Raw genomic sequence first — 20,580 nt, 5'->3', positions numbered from 1 at the left:
TAGTTTGACCATTTGACTCAGGCTGAGGAGACCCATGGCCATGAGGCTCACTTGGTGACTTGGGCCAGCCACATTCTCTCAGCCTGACAGGCTTGCTGTGAGGGAGGGAGCACCCTGTACACTACTTAGAGCTCCTTGGAGGTGGGATAAAGAGATAAATTCTGTTTAGCCATCATGGCTAACAGTGATGAACAGATCTCCTTCTCCATGAAGTAGTATAATTCCCCTTTAAAACTTTCTGATTTATGACCGGTGCCACGTCTTGTGGCAAGGCAAGAAGTACTTTTCTTTTGCTTGTCCTGAACCCACAGCCAACCAGTTTTACCTTCTACCTTTTGTGGATGTCATTTGACTTAGCTTGTCTGTCTCTCTTATTTGTGTGGCATACCACATGCAGCAGATAATTTACCATACAACCCATGGATGGCAGACATTCACATTGTAGCAGAAAATGTGTGAATGTTCTCAGGTGGCCTCCTGAGACATTATGTGGCAAGGAGTTGTGCTCAAGATTGGGCAAACTTGTAAAAGCAGAATTTGGCAATTGCTGATGACTGCTATGATGGAATGACTGAAGTTTGCTCTTCTCGGCCATAGAAAATAATTAAGTGAAGAGCAGATTACATCACTGCACAGATAAATTGGCACCCAGACTACACCCACACACCCTCAAGCACATAGTCATGTGTGTTTTAAGTAGAAGTTTGCGCGCTAACTTGGGCAAACAAGCATGGAAATATCCAGAAACAAGCCATTGTAGCCTTCTAGCCATCTAGTCTGTACCACCACTGCTCCTTTTGCATGCCTAGAAGAGAGAGACAAGGTGAGTAGAGGAAGCTCTACCTCCTTGCTCATATTTGTACATGTGTGCTTGGAGAGAGCAGGTAAACAGCAAAGAAGAGGAGGGGGAGGTCCAGGGGTGAGCAGTAGTAGTAGTAGTAGTAGTAGTAGTAATAATAATAATAATAATAATAATAATAATAATAATAATATATTTGTTCCCCCGTCCATCTGGCTGGGTTTTCCCAGCCACTCTGGGCAGCTCCCAACAGAATAATAATAATAATAATAATAATAATAATAATAATGCAACAAAACATCAAACATTAAAAACTTCCCTAAACGGCTGCCTTCAGATGTCTTCTAAAAGTCAGATAGTTGTTTCTTTTCTTGATGGGAGGGCATTCTACAGGGCGGGCACCACTACCGAGAAGGTCCTCTGCCTGGTTCCCTGTAGCTTCACTTCTCACAGTGAGGCAACCGCCAGAAGGCCCTTGGAGCTGGACCTCAGTGTCCGGGCTGAGCAATGGGGGTGGAGATGCTCCAGGTATACTGGGCAGAGGCCGTTTAGTGGGCTCCCTGCTTGGATGTGCGTGTCAGCATGTGCTGAGTGATTCCAGGGTCTAATAAAGGTCCTGTCCAGCTCATGAATACTCACTGCAAGAGTCCCAGGACCTTGGTTTATTGCCAGGTCCGGCTCAAGATGATTTGCTGTCTGAGGCAAAGGGTAAGATGACATATCCACTCCTTATACAGACGCTGCCTTGGCTGGCAGTTAAACCTTCACCACTGGCAATGGGAGAGCATCCCCCATTGCACTTGATGGCAGCAGAGGTCAGGATGTGTGGTACCCGGCTATGTCTGCTCCACATCCCTCAGCATCTGGCTAATGGTTGGCTGGTCTTGGCTATTGCCCTATTTGGTATGTTGTGCTGGGTCTCAGTGCAAAGGCCTAATGTCAAAGCGAGTAGAGACCTTTGACTAGCACAGCCAATCTGGTGCTGTCTGATATTTCTCAAAATGGCCACCCAGCCCCTTGCAATCATTGTATCTTCCACTAAATGTCTAATGCTGCCTGCCTTCTTGTTTTGCTTGTTTCTTTACAGCACCTGAAATTTAAGGAGAACAACCTTGCTGTGTTGAAACAGTTCAATGCCTTAGCCCAACTTCGCCGCCTTGAGCAGCTAACAGTTGATGCTCAAGGAAATCCAGTTGTCACCTTCACCCTGTGGAAGTATTACGTGATGTTTAGACTGGGCCATTTCAACCTGCAAAAAATAAATGGAATGGAGGTAAGAATAGGCAGCATTTTCAAGGGGGGGCATTCAGACACCTTAGAGCTGGTTCAGTTGGTCTTATCACTGACTCACTTCTGCAAGAGAAATTGCTTGTGTGAGAGGTCTACTCACAGTGTAAAACAATCTCAGTATGATTGCAGGAGTCCCACAACAGGGCTGTCTCATCTCCAAGGAGCCCCAGTTACAGAGGACGTGCAAGAGTTTTTCCTGCCTCTTTTGCATTGCTTACATGAATTGGTTGTTTATCTGAGCCATTTTTCTGGTGTTCCACAAGGTGACAGATCTGTCTGTTGAGCCAGCTGTCATTCCAACAGCAAAAAAAGAAAAAAATGAAGTCATTGTAGAAGCTAAGCAAGAAATCCGGAGGTCAGGAAGCAAAAAATAAATAAATTAGGATCTGTGCTGCAATTATTTTTGTTGTTTTTGTTTTGCAAAACTATTCTATCTTTTGTTAAGTTCAGTATGTTTAATTGGTTATATTGGTCATACAGGAAAGCCTTAAATTAACTGATAATTGGAAACCATTGTTTATAATTTGTTACAAACTGGGCTTATATTAGATAACTAATGAAATATATACCTAGGAGTACAAATGGCAAGATTTACTTTCCAATTCTTTTCTGGCATGCATTAACCATGGAGTGCGGGGGGGGGGGGGAATCACTAAACTCAACTGAAACCTCCCAGAGGGAGGAGAAAGAAAGCCAGGGAATAGTTACCCTATAGTAACTCAGGACCTTATAAAGCAGAACATGCCATAAAATTTCTAATACCTCAGTTTGGACATTTTTCTTAGCTAAGCATAACTTATATTTATGAGAACATTGTAGAGCCATCTTGTACTATCAAGCAAAATGAATGCCTCCCTTTTCAGTCTGTCTTAGTTGTTGGACTCCATCTACCCTTCACACTGTCCAGCCTGGTCAGCAGCAGGGCCAAAGGATGGGCTGCTTTGTAGCCCAGCAGCATACGGATAGCCAGCCAGGTTCCCTACCCCTGTTCTGTGGAAACAAGCCAGTGTTAAGCCTTGGCTTATGGAGCTGGCTTGTTTCAGCAATTCAGATTTAAGATTAACCATGCAATGGATAAATGCAGTTGGGTTAAATTGTAGTGAATCTAAAATGGAAGTGGAAGCTTCCACTCTCTTCCTTGCAGCCATATTGGAGGAGGGAGAAGAAAATATGTGAGCTGGAGGATCCCTGCAGCTAAGTCTGCAATATGAGGGGGGAGAATAATGGCTCTGCAGAGAGAGTGTGTAGGTAATGTGCTTTTGAAAAATATTATAAAGGCTATGGCACCATATGAAGGAGCGTCTCCACCCCCATCGTTCTACCCGGACACTGCGGTCCAGTGCCGAGGGCCTTCTGGCGGTTCCCTCACTGCGAGAAGCGAAGTTACAGGGAACCAGGCAGAGGGCCTTCTCGGTAGTGGTGCCCACCCTGTGGAACACCCTCCCATCAGATGCCAAGGCAATAAACAACTATCTTGACGTTTAGAGGACATCTCAAGGCAGCCCTGTGTAGGGAAGTTTTTAATGACTGATGTTTTAATGTATTTTTAATCCTTTGTTGGAAGCCTCCCAGAGTGCCTGGGGAAACATAGCCAGAGGGGCGGGGTATAAATAAATTAACAACAACAACAACAACAGCAACAACAATTTATTATATTTATTTATTTATTTATTTATTTATTTTGGGGGAGGATGCTCCATAGGTGGATCTATGAGTAATGCAGTGAGCTCATAGAATCAGGCCCAAGTCCCCGCCACTCTATCTGGAGGTGATAAAAATTCTACTCTACCTTATGGTTGTTGTAAGAATGATTGTGTGAAATGCTTTGAAACACTATGTATTATTATTTGCAATAATTGCCAGTTTGGTTGCAGTCTTGCTGTGCGGCGTCAGGCAAAATGATAGTGAGTTTTAGTTCTTTGTCTGTAAAATGGAGGTAATTATGCCCTGTATGCCATGGCGGTTGTGAAAGGAGGAAGCTTGCAAAGTACTTGTGCATGCTGCAGCACAGACTCGTTAATGCTAAGTAAGAATGGGCACAGGCCATGCAAAAGAAAGCAGTTTTCAAATCATAGAATTGTAGAGTTGGGAGGGGCCCATAGGGTCAACTAGCCCCACCCCCTGCAATGCATCTATACAAGTGGGAGACATTTTACTGAGTTATTAAACCAGGGAGCCCACAAATACAGTATCCAGTGGCAACCTTTCATTTTAATTTTGGTGTAAAATTCTGCAGTAAAATTCTCTAACCAACGTAATCTACTATAGGAGAAAAGGCCACCAGCAATACAAGGAGGCCTCTGTCAAAATGGCACCAGGATGTTAGGCTCTTGTTATGGGCTGGAGGGAAGGTGGGGGAACAGGCACACACAGAGGCAGTGGCGTAGCGTGGGGGTTGCAGGGGGGGCCGGCCGCACCGGGCGCAACATCTGGGGGTTAGGGTTAGGGGGCGCAAATCCATGGGTTAGGGGGCGCAAATTACTTGCCTTGCCCCGGGTGCTGACAACCCACGCTACGCCACTGCACAGAGGTGACCAGCTGCTCCCCCCCCGCAAAACTGCACACTCAGCTGTGGGTACAGAAGGGACATGCTTGCTTGCCTTTGCAGGTGTGGCTACTGAGGTGCTGACCTTCATTGGCTACCAGAAGCCATGACTGCCAAACCCAGTCATTTTTGGAAACTTGTGCAAAACCTTTCTGGTGAAATGGAGAGCACTTTGAAGTGGATCACTTGGTGTCTTTTTATTAATTGCTTTGTTTGAAAATTTAACAAGAAAAGAAAAAAATGAATTAAAATGAAAAGAAGAGGAAGGAAAAAACACATTAATAATAATAAACAGAGATTTCTAATAATAAGAGTAGACCTCATTCAGTTCATATTGTGGATAGAGTGACTATCAGTACATGAATCTTAAATTAAACATGTAAGTTAACACAAGCCCTTCAGCTGTCCAAATGGATGCCTGTGTGAAATATGCAACCAGAGCAGTGAGGTCCTTGGCCCATTGTGTATTACCATGGCCCAGATGGTGCCACTTTGACCCCTCCATCTTTCCCCTTCTGCAGGTTACCCAGAATGACATGGTCATGGCCGAAAATCTCTTTGGTGTCTTAGCATATGTAGCATCTTCAGATGTACCCTACTGCCGCCTGCTTTCATTCCTCGGAGATTGCAGGTAAATATAAATACACACATGAGAGTCATTTTGCTTTGTATGCCAAGGCTGTGATTAGTTGCATACACATAGAGCTCCCCTGGGATTGTGCTTCCCCATTCAATTTAACAGAGGGGCAGCTTCTTTGTATGCACAAAAAGAAGCCTCCTGCAGATGTCCCTGGAGGCAGAGGCGGAGCAAGGCGGGTGCGGCGCACTCTGGGTGCCATCCTGACGGGGCTGACATTCTGCCCCCCCCCCCGCGACTCCCAAGCCTACAGCGAGCTGGGGAAAGGGGGGAGCTGCAAAGCGGCGTGCAAAGACAAGCCTACCCGCTAGCCATCGTCTGCGCGCGGCTTTGCAGCTCCAGCTCTCTCAGAGCTGCAGCCGCGGGCAGAAGATCCTGCCGCCGCCCGTTGGCTCATGTAGCGACGCTGTGCATGCGCCATACGTATGGCGCACATGCATGGTCGCCAGGCGGTTTGCCCCACCCCCTGACACCTAGCACCGGGGGCCGGTTAGCCTTCCTTCACCCCTGCCTGAAGGAGGGCTATGAGAGCATCTCTGAAGACATTTGGAATAGACAGTACAGTAGTGGGACAGGCGGACTGATTTTGTTTAGTTTGCCTCCCCCCTCATGAGCCTGCATGAGAACGCCATTCCACCCTAGAGATCACCCTTCAAGTCCCCTGATGCACAACAAATAGGGCCCTGGCAGAGAACCACCTTCTTTTGTGATACCCACAAAACGGAAGGTCCTCCTTAGAGAGGTACATCTCCCCTTGACTGCCATGAAGACCATCCTGTTTTGGTGCAATTGCTCAGAATTGTGCCATCTGTAAGGTTGTTCTTCCTCCTTCTTTAACTCTGCTGTTCTGGTCTGTTGACTTTCAAGTAGAGATTCATCACAAATGGCTGTTTCCATTCTGCTGCAGATGGTTTCTGCCAAATACTATGTTATTTTTCTCACAGTATGCTAGTTAATGTAGGTAACTTACATTCATTTCAGTGTAAAGGAAACGTCAAACAATGTGAACATAATTAATTAATTATGTATTGTTTGTGGACTTAAAGCCCCCGCCCACAACATAAATGAATAACTCTCGTATCTGCTTGAATGATTTTCATTCCTGATCACAGACAAATACACAAACCAGCAATTTCCACTTCCTTTTTAATTTTGCATTGAAATCTAGTGCGCATGTGTCTGCCATCATTGTGCTGCTTCAGTGGAGACTTCTTCATTCCTTTTCCCTGGAGACTTCAGTTTCAGATTTTGCCTACAACCACAAGGTGGCAATATCTTCCCATAATGATGGCAAATTATGTTCCTGGGACGCAGGTGGCGTTGTGGGTTAAACCACAGAGCCTAGGGCTTGCCGATCAGAAGGTCGGCGGTTCGAATCCCTGTGACTGGGTGAGCTTCTGTTACTCGGTCCCAGCTCCTGCCAACCTAGCAGTTCGAAAGTACGTCAAAGTGCAAGTAGACAAATAGGTACTGCTCTGGTGGGAAGGTAAATGGTGTTTCCGTGCTTCACTGGTTCGCCAGAAGTGGCTTAGTCGTGTTGGCCACATGACCCGGAAGCTGTACGCCAGCTCACTCGGCCAATAAAGCGAGATGAGCGCCGCAACCCCAGAGTCGTCTGCGACTGGACCTAACAGTCAGGGGTCACTTTACCTTTAGATATCCCTTTCACAGGTAATACAAACTGTTCTTTCCCCAACTTTCCTGCTTTTCGGTTCTTATCTTTAACTATTATTCCTCAGAGTCACTTATTTCACTTACTTTATTCCGTGACCAGACACACTCAAAATGGCGAAGGCCTTTCCCACTAGAGCTGGCTTGCATCTCCCTTCCTCTGAATCTGAGCTAGAACTGAACCCTTGCCTTTCCTGGGAACATCCTGTCCCTCCCTGTTGTTCCTCTTGCTCTCTTCTATTAGCTTCACTACTCTCCTCCCCTTTTGGGGAAAGCTTTCTCCATCTGGGAAACTGGGAACTTCTAAATCTAACTCTTCCCTGACAGATGACTCCTGTAGAAAGGCAGAATTAAAAACAGCCACCCTCCCTTTATTTATTTAGAAGATTTAATAAACCACTTAACACAAAAGTTCCAAAGCTGTGCTCATAACATTATCCTAATGTTAACATAAAGCAGCTTCATAACTTCAATTAGGCTCACATGTCTTGGTGGAACCACTGAGATCTGGGGGTTTACAGTGTGTTGTCATCAATAATGGGTGGAACCCAAAGTTCCTGAGAGACGGCCTCCTCCCCTGCTATTCTTTTTTTTTTTTAATAATATTTATTACTTTTCCAACAATTTAAACACTACAAAAAAGAACAATACAATACAAAAACACCACATAACACTAACACATTAAACTAACAAAACAAAAACAGTTTAAAACACATCAAATAATTTCAGTATCTTATCTTTCATTCACTTATTTCCGCAACCTCCTCACACCTCCCTTTTTGTATTCCACTTCTGTTAATTGTTTCAGCAATTCCTTTCCATCTTCCTCTGTTTTCTATCCTATAATTATCTTAGCACATTCTAACCTTATTTTTCCTTTAATACTCTATTAATCTGTTTATACTTAATTCCTTATAACATTTCTACTAAAGCCATATAACTTCATTCCAACATTTTTCTAACATTCATTAATTTTACAGTATTTCCGTAAATAATCTTTAAACTTTTTCCAGTCTTCTTCCACCGACTCTTCTCCCTGGTCTCGGATTCTGCCAGTCATTTCCGCCAGTTCCATATAGTCCATCAACTTCATCTGCCATTCTTCCCGGGTGGGTAAATCTTGTGTCCTCCAATACTTCGCGATGAGTATTCTTGCTGCTGTTTGTTGCATACATAAAGAAAGTTCTGTCCTTCTTTGGCACCAATTGGCCGACCATGCCCAGGAGAAAGGCCTCTGGTTTCTTCAGGAAGGTATATTTGAATACCTTTTTCATTTCGTTATAAATCATCTCCCAGAATGTCTTAATCCTTGGGCATGTCCACCAAAGGTGAAAGAATGTACCTTCAATCTCATTACATTTCCAACATTTATTATCGGGCAAATGGTAAATTTTTGCAAGCTTGACTGGTGTCATGTACCACCTGTAAATCATTTTCATTAAGTTTTCTCTTAGGGCATTACATGCCGTAAATTTCATACCTGTGGTCCATAACTGTTCCCAGTCAGCCATCATTAGGTTATGTCCAACATCTTGTGCCCATTTAATCATATCAGATTTCACCATTTCATCCTGAGTGTTCCATTTCAACAGCAAGTTATACATTCTTGGCAAATTCTTGATTTTTGAATTTAACAATTCTGTTTCCAATTTTCATTTTTCCACCTGGAAACCAACTTTTTTGTCCAAATTGTATGCCTCCATTATTTGATAATAATGGAGCCAATCTCACACTTTATTTTTCAATTTTTCAAAACTCTACAATTTTATTCTGTCTCCATCTTGTTCCAAAATTTCCCAATATTTCGGCCATTTGGCCTCCATATTGAGTTTTTTCTGTGCCTTCGCTTCCATTGGTGACAACCATCTTGGGGTTTTCTTTTCTAACAAATCCTTATATCTTATCCAAACATTAAACAATGCTTTTCTAACACTATGATTTTTAAAAGCTTTGTGTGCTTTTACCTTATCGTACCACAAATATGCATGCCAGCCAAAAGCATTATTGAAACCTTCTAGATCCAACACATCAGTGTTTTCAAGAAGCAGCCATTCTCTCAGCCAGCAAAAAGCAGCTGATTCATAGTACAGTTTAAGGTCTGGCAGGGCAAATCCACCTCTTTCTTTGGCATCAGTTAATATCTTAAATTTTATTCGAGGCTTCTTGCCCTGCCAAACAAATCTGGAAATATCTTTCTGCCACTTCTTGAAACAATCCATCTTATCCAAAATTTGCAATGTTTGAAAAAACAACAACATCCTTGGCAGCACATTCATTTTTATCACAGCAATTCGGCCTAACAATGATAACTTCAAATTTGTCCATATTTCTAAATCCTTTTTCACTTCAATCCAACATTTTTCATAATTATCCTTAAATAAATTCACATTTTTGGCAGTCATGTTAACCCCTAAATATTTCACTTTCTTAACCAATGTTAATTCTGTCTCCTCCTGAAACTTCTCTCTCTCATTCACAGTTAAATTTTTCTCTAAAACCTTAGTTTTCATCTTGTTCAACTTAAAACCTGCTACCTGTCCAAATTCTTGAATCAGTTCCAATACCCTTTTAGTACTAGATTTTGGCTCATGTAAAGTCAATACTAAGTCATCAGCAAATGCTTTCAGTTTGTACTGTTTAGCTCCCACTTGTATACCTTATATTAATCAGTAATGTCCTCTTTTGAACACAGTTTCAAACAATCCAAAGTTAGTTTCAATTTTCAGTTACTTTTACTCCTTTTCAAAAGCAGCCGGAGACAATAGAAACAATGTATTTCTCTTATTTAGCTAGCTGTCAATGAACGTTCTAAACGCTGTCAATGAGCATTCCAAAAGATGTCAGTCCTGCTAGCAGCCCGTTTCCAGAGTCAGAGCGGCAGTATTTTAGATCTCTTTGCTCTCTCCTGCAGGTATACTCAATCCACAACTTCCCCCCCTCTTCTCCTGCCTCCAAGGGGGGGTTTAATGTTCTTTACCAGTGGAAATTTAATCCTTTACAGTAGGCTTTCCAAGACTTCAGCTTGCAGCCTCATTGCTTCAGTCTATTTACAAAAGGGGAAGGCGGACTTCCTGTATTGAGCCTCCCCGTTACAATACCAAATTAAACTTTAAAAGATCCAATTCTCCTGCTTTAGCTCTACTCACGGGTAATTACTTTAAAATCAAATTGTCCACAGGAAAAAGTCAGCGCTCTCCGGCAACAGCTATGCGGCTTCGCTCCGTGGAAGAAGCAGACGATTCGAAGCACCGCGCCGCTTACCCGCTCCGGACCCCCGAAACCGGGTTTCCCCGCGAGTAGGGGAGGCGCAAAAGGTGCCTGCCGAATCCCACGCTCACAGGCTTCTCCCGCCTGTGATTTTTTGCGGGTCTCCGCCTTTGCCGTGGTGGCCAGACCCAGATTCCCACGGGGCAAATTCCTTCCCATCAGAGGAATTCCGCCATTACCGGAGGCACCAACCTCCGGTAGTCCCCTCCCGTGCTATTCTTCCAGCTCCCTAAGATCACTAGGAAGGGTGTTTCTTTGGGTCCCACTTCGGGTGGAGACATGGTTGATGATGACTCGAGAGACGGCCTTGATAGTGGATGCATCAGTATTGTGGAAAACCTTGCCCTGTTAAATGGATGGCTTCCTTTCTGGACATTTTTTGCTGGCTGATATCTGATGTTTCTTTAAATGGATTTGTTGTGTCTTTTATATTTGTGTTGTTTTTATTCTTTGTATTTTAATATATATGTTTAATATATATTATTTTAAAATGTTGTTGGTTGCCCTGCGTGATGGCATGGGAACCAGAAGGGCAAGATAGAAGCATTCATATAAAATTAAATAAAGAAAATATTTAGTTTCACTACTACTTTTTTCAGTTTTCATTTTGGTCCATCACCAATGTGTTTAGATTTCCCAAACCCCACCCCTACTTCCCTCTCTCTCTGAGACTCATTTACAATATAGTCATACCTCATGTTACGTTTGCTTCATGTTACGTTCTGTCAGGTTGTGTCCTGTGGCAACCCGGAAGTACACGTTACTTCTGGATTTCGTCACTCGCACATGCGCACAAGCACTAAATCGCGCTTCATGCATGCACACAAGCTCCAAATCATGCAGTGTACCTGCGCAGATACAGCGCTTCAGGATGCGCTCTTTTCATGTTGCGAATGGGCCTCCGGAACGGATCCCATTCACAACCAGATGTACCACTGTATCTGTCAAACACATCTATCAAGGGGCTGCAGATAACAGAGGAATACCTTGCATGAATCGGGCAGCAAGATATTCAGTAACCAGGAACCCATGAATTTGAATGGACAAGCACAAATGAAAGGTTACTCAGGCAATGGCCAAGCTACAATAATTTAGCTCTGTAAATCTCTCTCCCTCCTGCCTTGCCTGTCCTTAGGAAGAAACAATTGTGTTATCTTTTGGAAGCAAAGGGGAAGAAATTGGGGACTGCCAGTGAGGATGGCAATGATCGCCGAAAGCTGGGAGGAGAGAATGCCAGTCGGCTGGCGCTGAATTACACCACGAGAGATTCCCAGACAGAAAAGCTGGAGGTAAGGAGTTCCAGGTGGAGCAGACACTAAAAAAATTCCCAACTGTTTGTTTTTGTTACAGTAGCGCATTTACTTTTTAATAATAATAATAATAATAATAATTTATTATTTATACCCCGCCCATCTGGCTGAGTTTCCCCAGCCACTCTGGGCGGCTCCCAATCAGTGTTAAAAACAGTACAGCATTACATATTAAAAACTTCCCTGAACAGGGCTGCCTTAAGATGTCTTCTGAATGTCAGGTAATTCTTTATCTCTTTGACATCTGATGGGAGGGCGTTCCACAGGGCGGGCGCCACTACCGAGAAGGCCCTCTGTCTGGTTCCCTGTAGCCTCACTTCTCGCAATGAGGGAACCGCCAGAAGGCCCTCGGCGCTGGATCTCAGTGTCCGGGCTGAACGATGGGGGTGGAGACGCTCCTTCAGGTATACAGGACCGAGGCCGTTTAGGGCTTTAAAGGTCAGCACCAACACTTTGAATCGTGCTCGGAAACGTACTGGGAGCCAATGCAGATCTCTCAGAACCGGTGTTATGTGGTCCCGGCGGCCACTCCCAGTCACCAGTCTAGCTGCCGCATTCTGGATTAATTGTAGTTTCCGGGTCACCTTCAAAGGTAGCCCCACGTAGAGCGCGTTGCAGTAGTCCAAGCGTGAGATAACTAGAGCATGCACCACTCTGGCGAGACAGTCCGCGGGGAGGTAGGGTCTTAGCCTGCGTACCAGGTGGAGCTGGTAGACAGCTGCCCTGGACACAGAGTTAATCTGCGCCTCCATGGACAGCTGTGAGTCCAAAATGACTCCCAGGCTGCGCACCTGGTCCTTCAGGGGCACAGTTACCCCATTCAGGACCAGGGAATCCTCCACACCTGCCCGCCTCCTGTCCCCCAAAAACAGTACTTCTGTCTTGTCAGGATTCAACCTCAATCTGTTAGCCGCCATCCAACCTCCAACCGCCTCCAGGCACTCACACAGGACCTTCACCGCCTTCACTGGTTCTGATTTAAAGGAGAGGTAGAGCTGGGTGTCATCTGCATACTGATGAACACCCAGTCCAAACCCCCTGATGATCTCTCCCAGCGGCTTCATATAGATATTAAAAAGCATGGGGGAGAGGACAGAACCCTGAGGCACCCCACAAGTGAGAGCCCAGGGGTCTGAACACTCACCCCCCACCACCACTTTCTGGACACGGCCCAGGAGGAAGGAGCGGAACCACTGTATGACAGTGCCCCCAGCTCCCAGCCCCTCTAGACGGTCCAGAAGGATGTTATGGTCGATGGTGTCAAAGGCCGCTGAGAGATCCAGCAGAACTAGGAAACAGCTCTCACCTTTGTCCCTAGCCCGCCGGAGATCATCAACCAGCGCGACCAAGGCAGTTTCAGTCCCATGGTGAGGCCTGAATCCCGATTGGAAGGGATCCAAATGGTCCGTTTCCTCCACGCGTGCTTGGAGTTGTTCAGCAACCACCCGCTCAATCACCTTGCCCAAGAATGGCAGATTTGAGACTGGGCGATAGTTGGCCAAATTGGCCGGGTCTAAAGATATTTTTTTAAGAAGCGGTTTAATGACCGCCACTTTCAGCGGGTCTGGGAAGGCTCCCTCACAGAGGGAAGCGTTCACCACCCCGCAGAGCCCATCGCCCAGCCCTTCCCGGCTTGCTTTTATCAGCCAGGATGGGCAAGGATCAAGGAGACAGGTGGTCGGTTTCACTCGTCCAAGCAGCCTGTCCACATCCTCGGAGGTAACAGATTGGAATTGATCCCATGTAACAGGACCAGACAGAACTCTAGCACTCTCCCGCCCTGGCCCTGCTCCCACAGTGGAGTCTACCTCCTTCTGAATCTGAGCGATTTTATCTGCAAAAAACTTTGCAAAAGCATTGCAGGAGATCTTGGGGTCCCTACCAGGCCCCGGTGGTACAGGTGGTTCTGATAAATTGCGAACCACCTGAAAAAGTCTCCTGCTGCTGTTTTCTGCAGATGCAATGGAGGCGGCGAAGAAGGCCCTCTTCGCCGTCGCCATTGCCACTTGGTAGGCTCGACGTTGAGCTCTAATCCGTGTCCGGTCTGATTCAGAATGAGTTTTCCGCCACCGGCGCTCTAGCCGTCTTGGCGATTGTTTCATCACCCTCAGCTCCGGGGAAAACCACGGGGCTGTCCGGGCTTATCATATATGTGGGTTTATCATATATTTATCATATATTTATCATATGTGGGTTTATGATATATTTATCATTGTGGGTTTATCATATATTTATCATATATTTATTTATAATGGGTTTATCATATATTTTCTTCTGCTTCAAACAGCACAGTTGACTTCTATCTAGTGAAACAGTTTATTTCGAGATTTAACTGGAACATAACCAATACCTCCTGCTCTGCAACCTAGCGGTAGCACTATTAAAAATATTCATAAAGCTGGCATATGCACATTTGTTGTAAATGGAGATATTCAGCACAGGCTGGACATACCCAAAGACATTCTCTTTCTCCTTCTTTGTTCTGCTGTAAAATGAATATAAACAGATTAGGGTTTCACGGGCAGAAAGCTGTTGATATATATTTGGTACAGATGTGCAGCTGGGAATGAGCAAATACAGATGTATTTATTTTTATTGACCACCTTTCAGCAAAGAGAGTTCCCAGGTTTAAAATTCACTGTTCAATCAGTTGGTGGTGTGGAATTGGGGGGGGGGCAGCCAAAGTGTATGAGAGAGGTATGGTATCTTCTACTACCATCTCCACCAAGTGCCTTAGAATCATAGAATCATAGAGTTGGAAGAGACCACAAGGGCCATCGAGTCCAACCCCCTGCCAAGCAGGAAACACCATCAGAGTACTCCTGACATATGGTTGTCAAGCCTCTGCTTAAAGACCTCCAAAGAAGGAGACTCCACCACACTCCTTGGCAGCAAATTCCACTGTCGAACAGCTCTTACTGTCAGGAAGTTCTTCCTAATGTTTAGGTGGAATCTTCTTTCTTGTAGTTTGGATCCATTGCTCCGTGTCCGCTTCTCTGGAGCAGCAGAAAACAACCTTTCTCCCTCCTCTATGTGACATCCTTTTATATATTTGAACATGGCTATCATATCACCCCTTAACCTCCTCTTCTCCAGGCTAAACATGCCTAGCTCCCTTAGCTGTTCCTCATAAGGCATCGTTTCCAGGCCTTTGACCATTTTGGTTGCCCTCCTCTGGACACGTTCCAGTTTGTCCGTGTCCTTCTTGAACTGTGGTGCCCAGAACTGGACACAGTACTCCAGGTGAGGTCTGACCAGAGCAGAATACAGTGGCACTATTACTTCCCTTGATCTAGATGCAATACTCCTATTGATGCAGCCCAGAATTGCATTGGCTTTTTTAGCTGCCGCGTCACACTGTTGGCTCATGTCAAGTTTGTGGTCAACCAAGACTCCTAGATCCTTTTCACATGTACTGCTCTCAAGCCAGGTGTCACCCATCTTGTATTTGTGCCTCTCATTTTTTTTGCCCAAGTGCAATACTTTACATTTCTCCCTGTTAAAATTCATCTTGTTTGTTTTGGCCCAGTTCTCTAATCTGTCAAGGTCGTTTTGAAGTGTGATCCTGTCCTCTGGGGTGTTAGCCACCCCTCCCAGTTTGGTGTCATCTGCAAATTTGATCAGGATGCCCTTGAGTCCATCATCCAAGTCGTTGATAAAGATGTTGAATAAGACCGGGCCCAAGACAGAACCCTGTGGCACCCCACTAGTCACTCTTCTCCAGGATGAAGAGGAACCATTGATGAGCACCCTTTGGGTTCGGTCAGTCAGCCAGTTACAAATCCACTGAGTGGTAGCATAGCCTTGGTAGCCTTCTAGATTTCCAGCAGGCTTAGTGCCCCTCCAGACACTCCCAACTGCTTTCCAACTGCAGCACTTAGGGGCCCTTGATGGGGAACAGTTAATTCGTTTGTCATTGAGAAATGTGTGTTGTTTAGGGGAGACCTCTGAGTGGCTAACAGTATGGTCTTACACATGTCCTAAATCCCATTGGGTGCAACAGCACGTATATCTAGGCAATTGTGTTTAGAATTGCGTGGATATAGGCAAAAAAGTAGTAGAAGATAGAAGACAGATTAAAACATTATGTAAAAACTCCTCTAAAAAAACAACCCACCACCAAAAGAGGGCACAATAGTCTGCATTCCTTTTTCTTCACCACTTGTAGGATCTGTGTAGTCTTCAAAGGCAGCCCACTTCATAACATACTGCAGTAGTCTAGCCTGCATGTGGTCAGGACATGAGAACACCTTATGTATATTAACAGGTGGGCCTGAAGCTGAGGCCAGTTAGTGCTTTTTATGGCCAAGGTCAATTATGAACAGAGGCCCTTCCCCACTCCCAGAGCCACGTGTACAGAATTCTTATAAAGATCAAGAAAAGTGAGGCTGTGTAACACAGGGATTTGAAGCAGTAAATAGTATGCAAGACAAGCTAATAACAAGGCTTCACTTCATGATTCCATCACGTCTCAAGAAAAGACTATGTAGCAAAATAAGGTCCCTTGAGGAATCTCGCAACTGGGTAAATTGCAGATTTTTTTGGGGGGGGGGTGTTATTAGGAAAGGCAATGTTCCACATGTGCCTGTAGATCAGGGGTATCCAACATGGAGCCCTCTAGGTATTGTTGGACTTCAACTCCCATCAACCTTGACCATTGGCTGTGTTCCTAGGGCTGATGGGAGTTGGAGTCCAGCATCTGAAGGGCACCACATAGGCCACCCCTGCTGTGGATTTTACCAAACATCCTATGGGAACAAGTAAGAAGGAGAGTAACTGCCAGCTCAGCTTGTCATCAACTGCAAACTATCATCATAAATGTGACGGGTAGTTCACCCTTGAGGGCAGCAAGTTAATGTTACATTTTCAGATCGAGGCAGCTGGAAGGGATTTTCCCTCTCTTCCACTACCCATTAAAAACAGTTCTATGTGGTTTGCAGGAGCAAGTCATGACCTCACATTTTCAGCTGGGCTATAAATCAGTTGGATTAAACATTGTGACGGCTTCCAAAGAGCCAATTGTCATAGGGCTTTGTGGAAAGCCTTGATAGAAGGGGATTAGAATAATTGAACAAGAAAGCCTCAGTGTCACAACAATAGATTCTCCCCTCCCCACTCATCAGTGGAGGCCAAATTGCTTGATTTTCTAGATCGCATTGATCAAAAAATGTTTCCCGACACAGAAGGAATACTGGTGGGTAGGTGTAGAGAGAGAATTCAGAGATACAAATTCAATACATAATAATGGGAAATGGTGCTCTATGGCACAATATTAAAGTACACTGCCTAACAACCTTTTTCATAACAATAGACTTCCAACAGTATTGACAGTAGAAGTTGCTGCATCCAAATGATTAATGACTGCCAGCTTCAAGAAATACACACCAGTGTTGTTAATAGTTACATCCAAATACATTCCTGCCAACTGTGGCACTAAAAGAAACACACATCGTTGCTTTTTAAAGCCTGCAATCCTTGCTATATAATTATATAACCTTTAGAAGACATCTGACGGCAGTCCTGTTTTGGGAAGTTTTTTATGTTTGATGTTTTATTATGTTTTTATATCATCATCATCATCAAACCTTTTATTGGCATCACATACAAACTTCCATAGCAAATCAGTACAAAATTACCGCCTTCCCAGTGACACAAAACATTTGTCAAATGAAAGAGGCAAGGCAGTCTAACATTACATCTCTAGGTCTCCAGGGAGATCAGACGTCTGCAATGTGTTTCGACGACAAAAAACCAGATAAAGATATTTAGCCACTACCTTGGTGATCTCCTGATTATTCCCCAATAATAGAAAATGTATGACCTCTAACTCTAGTTTCCATTTGGAGCTGCGGGCAGAGATCAACATATAGTTTACATTTCAGAACCATATGAGTAAGAGTTTCCACCTGATGGTCTTCACATGGGCAAATTCTTCTCCTTCCACCATTCCCAAGAACCTTCTCCATAGGAGGTTTGAAGGATTTGAATTATAATGCCCTTCTTTCTTGAGGATTAAGCAAAAATTCAAGATAATTGTGGTTAATTTCATGTGCCCAAGAAAGTTGAAAGTTAAGAGGGGAACATGTTTTCTCTGCTGCTGCTGTTAGTTCCTGGCATTCAATGTCCCACATCCTAGTTTTTATTATAGCCTTGGCAGATGGTGGGGACATTGATCGCAAAGATTCCACTGACAGCCCAAGTTGCTGTACCGTTGTAGCCCTGGGGAAAGAAAGTTATCTAGCAAAACTTCACTAGGGAGAGGATCTCTATCTGTTGTGAGGCAGATGTTTAACCCAGGCTATGGTCTCTACCTTGTGTTGACCTCCCTCTAGACACAAGGCTGCATAGGGTACACAACGTGGGACAGCAAAAATCTTAAAATGGAAAGCTGCCTGCACTCGTTCAACCATCTGGGTAAACCCTGGCAGCCAGACTGGAATTCCATAGAGCAACTGAGCTATATCTTTGGCATTGAAGACCTTGAGGGCAGAGGGGATATGTGAATTACCTCTTGTTATAAAGAAACGCATTGTGGCCTGCATAGACATCTTACTGGCTCACCGCCATTGCACGGTGCGAGGACCATAGAAGCCTATGATGGAATGTGATTCCCAGGTAGCTGCATTCGAATACCAGCTGGATGGGTTTCCCACCAAATACCCAGCTATAGCTTTTGCGTGAATTATGTTTTTATATGTGTTGGAAGCAACCCAGAGTGGCTAGGGCAAGCCAGTCAGATGAGTGGGGTACAAATATTTAAATTATTATTACCCTACTTACCTGTGAGAAAGCCTCACTGAATTCAATAGGACTTACTTCAGAGTACATGTGTTTTGGACTTCGCTGCTATTGTTTAAGCAAAATGAAATACAAGAGGCGCTCCATATTTCTTTTTGCTCACATTGATTTTTGCCAGATATTAACATTAGGTCTGTTGGGGAAGTTTGCTTTTGACTATTTGTGTCTTAAAACCATGGAGAGAAAAGGAAATTGGGACTGAGGGAGATGTTGGTATAAGGTCTGGAAGGGCATACGCAAGCTTGATATGTACATGTCTCACAGTCCCCCTGGCTACAGATTTTGAAAATGCATTTTGGTGTTTGATTCTTTTTCTCCTGTTGCAATTATTTTTCACTGTTTCCAGTGCCACCCCCACCGGATGAGCAGGGTATAATTATTATTATTATTATTATTATTATTATTATTATTATTATTATTATTTGTGGAAAAGTAAAAAGAGAAAACAGTAAATTGATGATAGATTTGTTTGTATTTTTGTACAAAGAAATGTTGTTTATTGTACACTGCTGTGGTATTTTGCAGTGTTTAGTGCTTTATAAATATTCCAAACAATAAACAAACAAACAGTTGCCAAGCAAGGGAGAGCACATGGCACTAATGGCCACACCTTGCTTTGATACTGACATTTGAACTGGGCTAACATTTTGTATATTCATTTGAAGTGGAAAATACTTTGACAGCAGGCTGCTGTCTGAAGTGACTAGAATATTTTTGTTTTTAGCCTACCTTGGCTTGCTTTATAAGTTGAAAAATAGCTTTCTTTCTCTTCTGCCAAAGGGAGCTTGGCAATGCTCAAACACTTGTGTTCTCTTACCCCAGCAGAACCTGCTCTCAAAACAGATCCTTTGGTGTTCCTTGTTGTTCACTGAGGACCAACATTTCAGCCCGCTTCACTCTTATGGCTTTTTTAAAATTAAGCTTAGCTGCTCTGGAGGAATTTGTTTCCTGACCTTCACCCTTGAAAATGGCTCTTTTGCATAGGAAGCGAAGGACAGGAAGGACTTCTGCCATTCCTACATCCAGGACTTGGTGAAGGAAGCGGCTGACATCAATATGAAGAATGAGTCCTTGCAGAAGCTCTGGCCTCAGATGTTCATTGAACTCGTCAGAGACGCAGTGATTGAGATTCGCAATAAGGATTCCTACATGAAGCTCTGCCTGCAACGGATCGCCGGTCAGAAATCGTAGGGACATGGCTTCCTCTGCCCTTCAGGGCCACCCTACATTTTCCACAAAGGCCTAAAATAGTGTAAAAATTACCATCATTCTAGGACAGTGTGTGTGTGTGTGTGTGTGTATATATATTCCATTGAAGAAGCCTCATTTTCACCGTAAAATGTTCCCTCTTTTGCATTTTCAGATGGAGTTCTTTTTCCTTGTTCAAATATACACCCGTGTGTCTATACACCAGCTTAAAGCAGCAATATGCAGGTAACTTGGTATCTGTGCTGTGGTTTACTGGCTGTTTTTTGTTGCTGATGCTGCTGTTCTTTTTTGCTAGAGCACTCAAATTACCAGGTAAAAAGTCCCACTCTCTCTTATCCTCATCCTTTCAGCCGTTTTCCTGATTTGGCACTATTGTTGTTTGAGTTGGGGCAGAACTTCTCGGATGGAAATACTGGATTGAGGGGGATTGAAAAATCAATAAATTATTCTTTTTGTAAACCCCAAATTTGATCTTTAGAGAATTGCTTTCATTTGGTTACAATGGCACCCTGCAATGCTAAGCTTAAGGATTCAGTAGCAAAAGGTACTAATAGATCCTGCAAATACTAAAAAAAATCAGGGATTTTTTTTTTAATAGATTTTATTTTTGCATTTTCTATTTTGCATAAACAAATGAATTAAATATGTAAACATATAACCACTTGTGACTTCTCTCCCTCCCATTTTGGATTTTAATGTAATGATTTCCCCCTCTGCATCTCTTTCATAACTCAATTTTTTATAAATCCTTTGTCAATCCATAGTTCAAATTTTTACTACAAGTTTTCTGTCAATCCTACAAATGTATGTAATTGTTTAAAATAGCTTTTCAAATAAACTATAAACTTTCCCCATTCTTTATTAAAGACCTCCTCTTCCTAGTTTCTAATTATTCCTCTAAGTTTTGCCATCTCAGCGTAGTTCACCAGTTTTAACTGTCACTCTTCCTTGGTCAGTGTTGTACCCTCTTTCCGTTGCTGGGCTAACAGAGTCTGCCTGGCCGTGGGCACCTACATAAATAGTTTTGTCTGGTCCTTCGGGATCTCTGGTCCTA

General features: G+C 43.9%; 1 protein-coding gene across 8 annotated transcripts in view; it reads left to right on the top strand.

The window, feature by feature from the left end:
- The window catches only part of LRRC49 (leucine rich repeat containing 49), a 61,939-nt gene extending 41,947 nt beyond the window's left edge, over positions 1-19,992 (top strand). For 6 of the 8 annotated variants that reach the window (XM_081838919.1, XM_081838914.1, XM_081838917.1 and 3 more), the window contains 4 exons: positions 1,887-2,072; positions 5,156-5,265; positions 11,345-11,498; positions 19,302-19,992. In XM_081838919.1, the coding sequence (XP_081695045.1) occupies positions 1,887-2,072; positions 5,156-5,265; positions 11,345-11,498; positions 19,302-19,508 (657 nt within the window). In that variant the 3' untranslated portion in view covers positions 19,509-19,992. Of the gene's footprint in view, positions 1-1,886; positions 2,073-5,155; positions 5,266-11,344; positions 11,499-15,048; positions 15,211-19,301 lie in introns of those variants that run through there. The other 2 variants (XM_081838915.1, XM_081838918.1) reach the window with 2 other exon arrangements.
- Positions 19,993-20,580: the final 588 nt, after the last annotated feature.

This window comes from Podarcis erhardii (assembly GCF_964252035.2).
Source record: "Podarcis erhardii genome assembly, chromosome: 14".
Taxonomy (NCBI): Eukaryota; Metazoa; Chordata; class Lepidosauria; order Squamata; family Lacertidae; genus Podarcis; species Podarcis erhardii.
This window is presented reverse-complemented; position numbering and strand designations above follow the sequence as displayed.